The 10,000-nt window shown below is 42.4% G+C and overlaps 2 protein-coding genes across 3 annotated transcripts in view; one reads left to right on the top strand and one right to left on the bottom strand.

The window, feature by feature from the left end:
* itih5 (inter-alpha-trypsin inhibitor heavy chain 5) overlaps positions 1–8,896 on the bottom strand; it is a 14,969-nt gene extending 6,073 nt beyond the window's left edge. Inside the window, exons 1-9 of the mRNA XM_086060395.1 lie at positions 8,685–8,896; positions 8,569–8,613; positions 8,143–8,306; positions 6,728–6,832; positions 4,866–5,125; positions 3,934–4,103; positions 3,728–3,844; positions 2,083–2,254; positions 1,671–1,980 (exon numbers count right to left, since the gene is read on the bottom strand). Of these exons, the coding sequence (XP_085916521.1) occupies positions 1,671–1,980; positions 2,083–2,254; positions 3,728–3,844; positions 3,934–4,103; positions 4,866–5,125; positions 6,728–6,832; positions 8,143–8,306; positions 8,569–8,613; positions 8,685–8,816 (1,475 nt within the window). The 5' untranslated portion in view covers positions 8,817–8,896. The remainder of the gene's footprint in view (positions 1–1,670; positions 1,981–2,082; positions 2,255–3,727; positions 3,845–3,933; positions 4,104–4,865; positions 5,126–6,727; positions 6,833–8,142; positions 8,307–8,568; positions 8,614–8,684) is intronic.
* A 464-nt stretch (positions 8,897–9,360) lies between these two features.
* Positions 9,361–10,000, top strand: part of itih2 (inter-alpha-trypsin inhibitor heavy chain 2) — a 9,437-nt gene continuing 8,797 nt past the window's right edge. The window contains exons 1-3 of one of the 2 annotated variants that reach the window (XM_086058668.1): positions 9,362–9,576; positions 9,679–9,711; positions 9,891–9,929. In XM_086058668.1, the coding sequence (XP_085914794.1) occupies positions 9,475–9,576; positions 9,679–9,711; positions 9,891–9,929 (174 nt within the window). In that variant the 5' untranslated portion in view covers positions 9,362–9,474. Of the gene's footprint in view, positions 9,577–9,678; positions 9,712–9,890; positions 9,930–10,000 lie in introns of both variants that reach the window. The other variant, XM_086058669.1, reaches the window with a different exon arrangement.

Here is a 10,000-nt window from a genome sequence, read left to right as displayed (position 1 = left end):
GAGCAATGGCTCGTATCTCAAAAAAAACTAAGAAAAGACACACACTTCTAGGGGAAAAAAGCTTTTAAAGTTCTTAGATAATAAAAAAATATATATTCAAAAATTCTCTGCGTCCCGTCCTTGCCCAGGAAGCAAGCAAATCCGCTTGTCGACCCGCTTAAGGCGACCTGTCGCCCAGCTCGAGAGTTTGCTCACCTCCATAAAAGACAATCCTAAATCCTCCATCCTGTCCGTGTCACGGCGCCGTGAAGCCCAAAGCCGTGTTTGCTCAAGACGCGCGAGGCCTATTATCTCCAAGCATGCTCAGACGCCGTTTACAAAAACCCGCGCCGCTGTGCAAACAGCTCGCAGGCCGGCCGGCCCGAAAGCCGACGGCCGGGAATGAAAGAGCAGGAAAGACGAGAGGAGCTTCTCGCAAAGCTCTCCGGCCGATTGAAAGAGTTTGGCTGTCAGCACGAGACGTTGCTGCTTCTTTGTCCGGATGTCGCGTGATGAAGGATGGCTTGCAAAAAAAAAGCGGGGGATTAAAAACTGGTCATTGAGAGTGTGCGGCATGTAGCAAAAGGAGGTGAAATGATTTTTAAAAAATTATTATTATTATTATTATTATTATGAATTATTTAGATATGATTTAAATTAGGGGTGTCAAAAATAAGTATGTTAATTTAAAGTTCCTTTAACGCCACTATTTTTTTTTAATGCGCGATTAATGACCAAGCAAAGTAGCAGACACGTCCATATCAAAATGTAGCATAATAAATAACGCATTTATTTCTGGGGACTAAGGTCAAGTTGTATTTTGCCATTTTAAAAAATGTGCAGAATTTCACAAGTTACTTTAAGTTAAGGAATAGATAGCTCCTAATATGAAAAGAAAAAAGCACTGAGCTGTCAACAATGTCTTACAAATGCAATTATGCCATCTCGTGGCAGATAATGACTTCAACACAAATCAATATCCCATCTTTTTAATTTTAACTAAAAATTTTTAATTATTATTAAATTACTGTATCAGTGACTAAAATATGCAGCCATATTTCTTAGTGTAACATTTTTCCACTTTTATTTTTGTTTGTTTATGTTTGTTTGTATTGTACAATTAGAACAGATATAAAATTAGTGATTAATTGTGAGTTAACTATTTAAGTCATGCGACTAATTACGATTAAAAAATTCAATTCAATTATGTTGTTAACTTACTATGAATATCTATGGGCGCCAATATTTGCCATTTAGACACACATCAGCATAAGAGATGAATTTAAAACTGAGTAAAAATCAAGGAACTATTTATTTAAATGTTCAGTTTATTTTATAAAAGGTGTTGCTGCCCCTGGGAATTCCCTGCACTTATATATTACTTTATATTGAAAATTTGGAAAACTTTATTTACTGTAAAAAAATAAAATAAAAAATAGGTAGGTAGCTATTTATTTAAGTTTTCATTAATTTTTTTAAAGACAGGTTTTTGGTTTTTTTAAGACAGTCAAGTTAAGTGTTAATATTCCCTTGGAACAGATTAATGGCATTTACATTCATTTCAATGGGGAAAGATGATTTGAGGGTGTTTTTTGTAACAACTGTGGTCAAGGACCAAATTAAACTCACATCTCAAGGCATCTCTGTACTTGGCAACACTTAACAGTGACTCTCAGTTTCTTCCTTCTTACCCTTTGAGCATGGCGCTGGCGTCGGCCCCCTCACGGACGCGCCTCATCACGCCGCAGTTCTCCAGCGACATGCGCTCCAAAAGCTTGTAGTCCACATCATTGCCGATGCCGATGGTGAAGATGCAGAACTTGTCCAGCACGGCCGAGCGGGTGTTTCCCAGGATGGCCCCCGACTGCGACTCGCCGACCGTGGGCCGTCCGTCCGTTAGGAAGATGATGAGCGAGACGCCGTTGGGGCCGACGTCGGGACCCGAGAGGTGGTCTCGGAGCAGGGCCGAGCCACTCTGGATGGCGCCGTCGATGTTGGTGCCTGCGGGCCGCACACAACAAATCCACAATTTCGTATCGTCATTTTTAAATAGTTCGCAATACTGCATGTGAGATAGAGCGAGACCGTGGAAGATGTTCTGACCTCCAGTCGGCATCAGCGTGTAGATAAACTTCTTGGCGTCTCGGATGTTGTTCGGCGTGACCGGCACCAGGCCGCTGGGTTGCCACACTTTGATCTTGTTAGAGAAGCTGACGAAGTTAAAGTGATCGACCGGCCGCAGGTCCCTCAGGATGGTGAATAAGGCGTCTTTTGTCTGGCAAGGGCGAGACGAAAAAGTTGACATTTTATGGGAGTAAAGTTGCAAATGAGAAAAATACGTAATTTAAAAAGAGAAAAGAAGATGAAAAATGTAGTTCTCTCTGTAAACAAAATACAAATCTGCTCCCCAAAACGTATTAATACGTTCCATTTTAAATATTGCCATGCTCCCAAAGACGTATTTATACGTTTAAAAATAAATAAATAAATATATATCCTAACGCATACAGAAGGCTTTGATGCAGCTCTAAACTGAAGAGAATGGCTGAACTTGAAGCAATGGTAGTTAGAAAAACGGCCAGCAGGTGGCAGCAGAGTATAAGAGATCAACCAGTGACATGTTGCAAAAAGCTCTTTTCCCCACTGTTTTAAAACAGATTTGTGAATAATGATGAAACTTGAAACATAGAAAAAATGGAAACAGAAAGAAATGTACTTTTTTTCCTGATGAAAGAAGATACTCTCATCTTTCTTTTGGTAGGTTCTGTGTTTTATAGCAATAGAACACAATATTCTGTGGGCCTTGCGAAATCAGTCAAAATCGAGTAAAACAGCCGGGAGCGAAGGGGGTTGCTTCAGTGAAAATGGCGGCGAGTGAATGAGTTAAGAAATATAACTTGACAAACTATACTGTCGATTCTTGAGATGGATTGCTTATGATATCGATTTTACACTCAATCAAATTGATTACAGTTTCACATTGTGGGAAACGGGTCCAAAAATGCGCTGGGACGTTATGAAGACTCGTCTTGTTTTAAGTTGTCAGAATTGAAAAGATTGACATCATCTGCAAAATCATGATTTATACAGATATCTGCAGGTACGTCATCATTTGGGGCAAGACATTTTAAAATAGATTCTTCATGGCTTACTATTATTTAAAAAAAAAAAAAAGTGCAATGTAAAGATTGTATATTGAAAATATTACGGAAAAGTTTATAAAAAAAAACGTGTTGATTTTGGCAACAACAAAAAAAAATAGACCAGAAAGAAATGTGTAATATTATATAAAGTAGCAATAACATAATCCTACAAATTTATGGCTTTTTGGACAGAACATTGTGTGTGTGCGTGCGTGCGTAGGCGCGTTGTATAATTTGGCACTGGGATCTTTATGGGATGTATACGCTCCCGGTAAGAAGCAGATGCTTGACCCGCCCCGCCGTGAAGCCCGCCATTGTGCGAGCGCATCAATCCCCGCTCGTTGTTCCCCTGCGAGGACGGGGGCGGGGGCGGGGGATCGCGGGGGCGGAGGCTACCGTTGTCTCAAAAGTTCCATGACTTGATGGACGCTGACCTTTCCCGCCTCACAGCTCGGGCCTTGTGCTCCGCGTGGCAACGGGGCTGTTTTGCACTCAGAGCGACTCGTGGCACGGGGGTCCGGTTCTGTGAAAACTCATCTCTGGATGTCCTATGACTTTTTGTTGCTGTCCCGAGATGTTGCAGAAAAGCTTCCGAACAATCCTACCTGTCTCATCTTGGTTCCCAGCATGGAGGCACTCGTGTCGATTACAAACACGACGTTCTTGGGCAGCACCGGCAGGTCTTTGGGCGCAAAATAGTGGACAAAGTGGCCGTTTTGAACCTGCAATTGAGACACAGCGAGAGTTCCGAAGTCCACTCGAAACGAGAGCCGAGAAGAAGAAGAAGAAGAAGAAGAAGAAGCAATCGTACCTGCACGTCTCCGATTCCCATGTCCCGCTGGACATCGTAGCGGACCACAAAATCTCCCAGGATGCCGTTGGTGGTGATCTTGGCCTGCTGAACGATGTTGGGGCTGAAGGTGACCTTGCAGATGTTCCTTTCCTTTCGGACCGTCGTGGTGACGGGGGTCTGCGTCTTGGCTGCGACACAAAGACAAGACGGCGAGAAGATGTTTGGGGTGTTCAACAGCACTTGATTATTAGCGCTTCCGTGCTGTATCACGCTTCGCCGTTCAGTAAACTCATTTTTTTAAGTAACTTTGGCTTTACAAGTTATGTTAGTATGAAGCTACTGGACTGAAAATGTTTGATGCTACTGTGTGTGTGTGTAAAGCAGTTTTTGGAGGTTTTATCATCACCATAACATCTACTGTACGCTAACTTATATTAGCCTGTAGATGGCTTTTCGAATTATATGTTAGCATTAAGCTAACGGATTTCCGTTGGATGACATTAGAAGATTTGATGGGGCGTTTTAGTGTTTAAATACACAATGTTTACTTTTTTTTATTTTATGGGTCAGTCATATAGTAAACTTCAACTGGAAATGACAAGTTTTGAGTGAGAGAGTAAGCAGGTACCAAAAAAATGGAAAAGGTTTGTTAAAAAAGTTGAAATGCGTTTAAAGCATGTGGCAGAGGGAAAACTATTAACTAATTATAAAATCAATTTTTTATATGATCTTTCTCTATCAGTTACAATAAACAGAGGTCCTCTGTAAAATGTGAAAACCCATAAAAAAAATATTAATTTTTTTTTTAAACCAACGATAAAATCAATTTTTTATATGATCTTTCTCTATCAGTTACAATAAACAGAGGTCCTCTGTAAAATGTGAAAACCCATAAAAAAAATATTTAAAAATCTTTTAAACCAACATTGCTTGAAAATAATGACACAAACCTGGCATCCTTGCCGGGCTGGTGCCGCCGCCGCCGCTCCGGCGGAGAGGAAGCACCTCGAGAGCAGTGATGGCCAAGTGGTCCACGATGGTGACGTCCACCCGCAGGCGGCTCACCAGCTGCAGCGGCCGCAGGCTGATCACGTGCTCGTAGCGGCCGAGCCGGCGCTGCAGCAGCTCCTCGTACGCGAGCAGGAAGACGGCCCGCTTGCCGCTCGGAATACTGGCCGCCATCCGGAACACCTCCGACTCCGACTCGGAACTGGTGGGGAGATGGAAATGAGTTATAGTTCCGGGAACTCTTAAGTGACAAGAGCTTAAAAAGTACTTGGAACTTGTGAAAATGCAGCTGAAATTTTGGCCGATTGTGCTTAAAATGAATCAACATTATTTCCTTCAATTCTATGGACATTGTACTTCTCCTTCTGGTGTTTGTGTCGTGGCCACCTGGTGGCGGCATAAAACAGACATATTGATAAATGGAGCGGGTTACAGCTTCTCAGTAAGCCGCAGTAATATTACACATTCTTCGCAGAGGATAAGGAAAATATGCTTGACGGCTTGCATCTCTAAAAACTTGTAACTCAGGTCACTCATATCTCAAGATACACTTGCATTTAAAAACAAAACATCCGTCGTGCCCGCCCCGCTCCGATGGGCGTCCTGGCACCTCGGGCGGGACCCAGTATCCGGGGGGCGAGCCCTATCGCCCCGCCGGACGGGTCCCATATGCCCGCCGGGGTCCCGGTGGGGTGGGTGGGGGCTTGGTGGGCCGGTGCGCCTCCTGCCCCCGCCCGGTTGGGGAGGGCCCCGCTGGTCGCTCCTCTTAACTCACTACACTAGGTTTGCACAATACACTTTTATAGACATATAGGGCACATAACACACTTTGGGGGGGGGTGGGGTAGGGTGGAAACACCGTCTTCACCCTACAACTCCCCTCCAATTTTAATACACCACACAACTTGGGGGGGGGGGGGGGCTTGTGGGGGTGCCATCGGTTGGGGGCCGCAGTATAGAGCAGTGCTGCGGTCCCCTGTCCGTGTGCCCGCCCTATCTATTTTTTTTAATGCACCACATAAAAAAAAATAAAAAAATAATAAAAATAAATATCCATCCATCCATCCATTTTCTGTACCGCTTGTCCTCACAAGGGTCGCGGGGGTTGCTGGAGCCTATCCCAGCTGGCTTCGGGCAGTAGGCGGGGGCACACCCTGAACTGGTTGCCAGCCAATCGCAGGGCACACAGAGACAAACAACCATACTCACAATCACACCTATGGACAATTTGGAGTGTCCAATTCACCTGCCATGCATGAAAATAAATAAATAAATAAAAACAAAACATCCATCCATCTGTCATGAAAAAAAAATCAAAGGAGTAAACGTGTTTGAAGTCAAATTATATCTGGATTGAATCCAGATGACTGAATTCTCAGACTTTTTAGTCAACAAAATCACATCAGGCTGTGCTTTTTTTCCTTTTTTGAAGAACCATGAACAGCGGAGGAGGCGGCGGCGGCGGCAAAGTGATGACTTCAGCAGAACAGGAAGTGATGTCATCATCAATATGCAAGTGTCAATTCTTCCACTTCTCGCCCACCCTTCATCCTCCTCTTGCGCCTCCCAATCTCTTCTCCGCCACTTTTTCCATATCACACACACAAGAGTGTTTCTTTTGGCAAACACACACGCACGCACACACGCACACACTCAATCACATTCAAGTTGTTCTCTGTTTGCACGCTTGAAGAGGAAGTGACTCGAAAGGTTGCAATTAGAGGCCGCCAGACGAAGATCAGAGCAGGAACGACTTGCCGCTCCACATGTGCGCGCACAAAACACACACACGCACACACCTCACCTTGCGTCACCTGACTTTTTGTCCCGAGCTTTGCCGTCTGGCTGCTTGACTCGCCGCCTCTCCTTCGGCGTGACTTGGCTCTGGTAGACACGCCCTGCGATGATCCTGGGTTTGGGGAGGTCAAAGTTAGAGGATTAGCGTTTTTTGTGCTTCAACTGCATTTTCTCACACAAAAAGAGCCCGAATTCCCCTGAACGCAGGTTTACGGCATGGCGAGGGGTGCGAGACGCTCCCCGGGGGCCTTTGTCAACACTTTGATGCCTCCATGACGACGGGAAAGCCGCATTTGTCTTACAAGCCGCATTCATTGATCCTGACGTCATCTGCGCGACTCACGAAAATAATCCAATGTTTCAGTACTTTTTTGTACATTTTGCCGTTATACATCAAAGAGTCGAACGGCAAAAACTCAAGTAACCATGAATGAGCCAACAATAATAATAATAATAATAATAATAATAATAATAATAATAATAATAATAATAATAATAATAATAATAATAGTCACAGTGCAAGAAGTACTGAAAGATTCACAGAGATTTGTTTCTAAATACGTTGTACATATTTGAAGATAGTTGCTGAAAACATGTGCAAAGACTGAGAACTATGTAGTACTGAATTGTGGAGAAATGGCGTTTAAACTGCTTTTCGCCATTTCAGTTTTCCGGATTTTTTATTATTATTATTATTTGTTTTAGCTGTGGCTACAATGGCGCCCGGGTGAGTGATGTATAACAACCACTACAACGGGCTTCGTTTGCATCAGTGGTTATTTGGTGCAATTGTGACGTGCAGTTAGCAAAATGCATCTTAACCTTTTGATAGTCCGTTGGCGTGGCCGCATTAGAGCGCCTTGTTGTCTCAGCATTAGTCCATGCAAAGAAAGTTGGCGTGTCAAATTTCAAAGTTAGAAAAAAAAATTGTCTTTGAAAAATTTAAAATTTAAAATTTTAAAGACAATAATATATATATATTTTTTTAATTTTTAATTTTTAATTTTTAATTTTTAATTTTTAATTTTTTTTAATTTTAATTTTTTTTAATTTTTAATTTTTAATTTTTAATTTTTAATTTTTAATTTTTAATTTTTAATTTTTTAATTTTTAATTTTTAATTTTTTAATTTTTAATTTTTAATTTTTAATTTTTAATTTTTAATTTTTAATTTTTAATTTTTAATTTTTAATTTTTTATTTTTTATTTTTTATTTTTTATTTTTTATTTTTTATTTTTTATTTTTTATTTTTTATTTTTTATTTTTATTATGATTTATTTTTAATTTTTCATATTATTATTGTTATTATTACTATTATAAGAATATTTATTTTTATTTTACAGGGAATTTAAGCTCACTTGGAAAGGTTGTCCTTTATTTTAGGTTTTTGAGGTTCATCTTGAAATGTGTGTGCTCCTCACATGGTGAAGTTGGAGACGAAGGCGCCGGCCGGCACAGGAAAACGGAAGACGCCCTCGCCGGCCGCGGCATGCCGGTTGAGCATGCCGCAGCGCACCGTCGTGAGAGCGTAACGGGAGATGACGGTGGTGTTGACGGACAGCTCCTGGATGTGAGGCCTCGTCTCCTGCGCGGAGGGAACAAGTCAGCTTTACTATTGCGCAATTCAAGAACTATTCCTGCATCCACTGAGTGAGTGCAACACATTCCCCATGTGGAAATTAAAATGCACTTTGTGAACGTCACACCCGAAACAGGCACAAGTGTATTGTGTGTGAAGTCAGACACGATTCTAATTGATGTAAACTGAGCCCCCCCCCCCCCAAAAAAAATGTGGGCCACTGTTAGTAATACATATTAGCCCAATTAATTAAATAAGTGTATTCTACCTTCATGAGGGTGTTTTTCACCTGCCGTGGAACTCTGCGAGGTGCCTGCAGAAACAAAAGAACAAAAAGTTAACTTGGTTCAAAAAAAAAAAACACCAACAAAAGCTGACACTTACAATGTCCAAATCGAAGTCTTCCAAGTCGGCATCGACATAGTCTTCTTTTTGGAAGTAGTCCACTTGGCCAAGCGTGCAGCAACAGGCGCACAAGAGCAGTAAAGTCACCGGCAGCAGCAGCATCATTTTCATCTTTCTCGCTTTGCTCGTGTCTCAAGAGTTAGTGAGAAGATTTAAGCATGCAGCCGCCGTCGCCGCCCGCCCACTGGAGGAGGGAGAGAAAGAAGGAGAGGAGGAGGAGGAGGAGGAAGAAAAGAAAAGAAAAGAGTCTTAGATCAATGAGCGCCAATTGTCGCTCACTGATGCGTTCACTGACTGTCCGAATTTACGACGTCAGGGGAACTATTGGGGATATCTGGCGCTACCTTGTGGGCATTATTGACATTACAGCAATTCAGTTCAACTGTTTATTTCTAAACTAAGTTAGCTTAACATGGTGGAGGTAAGCAAAAAAATAAATAAATCAAAAAGGTCAAATGGGGTCAAATGGGGAATAGAATGACAACAAAAGGCCTCAAAGCACATTCCCAAAAGTGCTCAGGATGATTTTTTTAGAAACAATCTGATCGCGAGCGTGACATCAGTGTTCCACATCTTGACAAACAAAGTGCAACTGGCCTTGTTCGACACTGTTTACTCGGACCCAATGTGCAGGTCAAGCTTCAAAGTTTGCCTCCCATCTGGTCACAAATATTGATTCGGGCGTCAGTCGTCCCGTGTGCGGATTTTTAAGCATTTGCAAAGAAGTTTTGCTTGTTCTAGTAGGACGATCGGAAAACACTAAGAGAACATGAGGCGAAAGCTTCTTCTTCTTCTCCTCGTTGGGCTCGCGGGCCTCCGAAGGAGCTTCTGCTTTGAGTTTGTCATCGATGGAGAATGGGAGGACGAGGAGGTGGGTGAGCGCGACGGCGGGTTCCGAATTGACGGAGAGAGCTGTGAGATTCCTTATGACGTGTTTTCATAAACAACCAATCGGGCAACTTTCTCTCACCAGTCAGATCTTCGGCGTTACGGTGGCAGACATAAGGTGGGATTATTGTTTGGACGGGAAAAATGAAGGGCGTATGGATCGCCGTCTTACGTCTTCTGCAGACGATCCACTAAAGATAACGAACAATATTTCTACCTGTTCCATATCGAGTATAAATCGTAGTAACTGCACGAGTTCAGCGACAAATTGTGCCTCATGACTTATTTGTGTTTTAGAGAGCAATATTGACCAGCGAGGAGCAGGAAGACTTTGAGGTACGGCCGCCTTCCATTTTTGTTGTTTTAAGAGTCCCGAGCTTATCTCACAAAATCAACAACGTGCCTGT

Source organism: Leptonotus elevatus, chromosome 17 (genome assembly GCF_054856555.1).
Source record: "Leptonotus elevatus isolate MCC_2025b chromosome 17, RoL_Lele_1.0, whole genome shotgun sequence".
Lineage (NCBI taxonomy): Eukaryota > Metazoa > Chordata > Actinopteri > Syngnathiformes > Syngnathidae > Leptonotus > Leptonotus elevatus.
The sequence above is the reverse complement of the archived record's forward strand: the minus strand, read 5'-3'. Positions and strand labels throughout refer to the sequence as shown.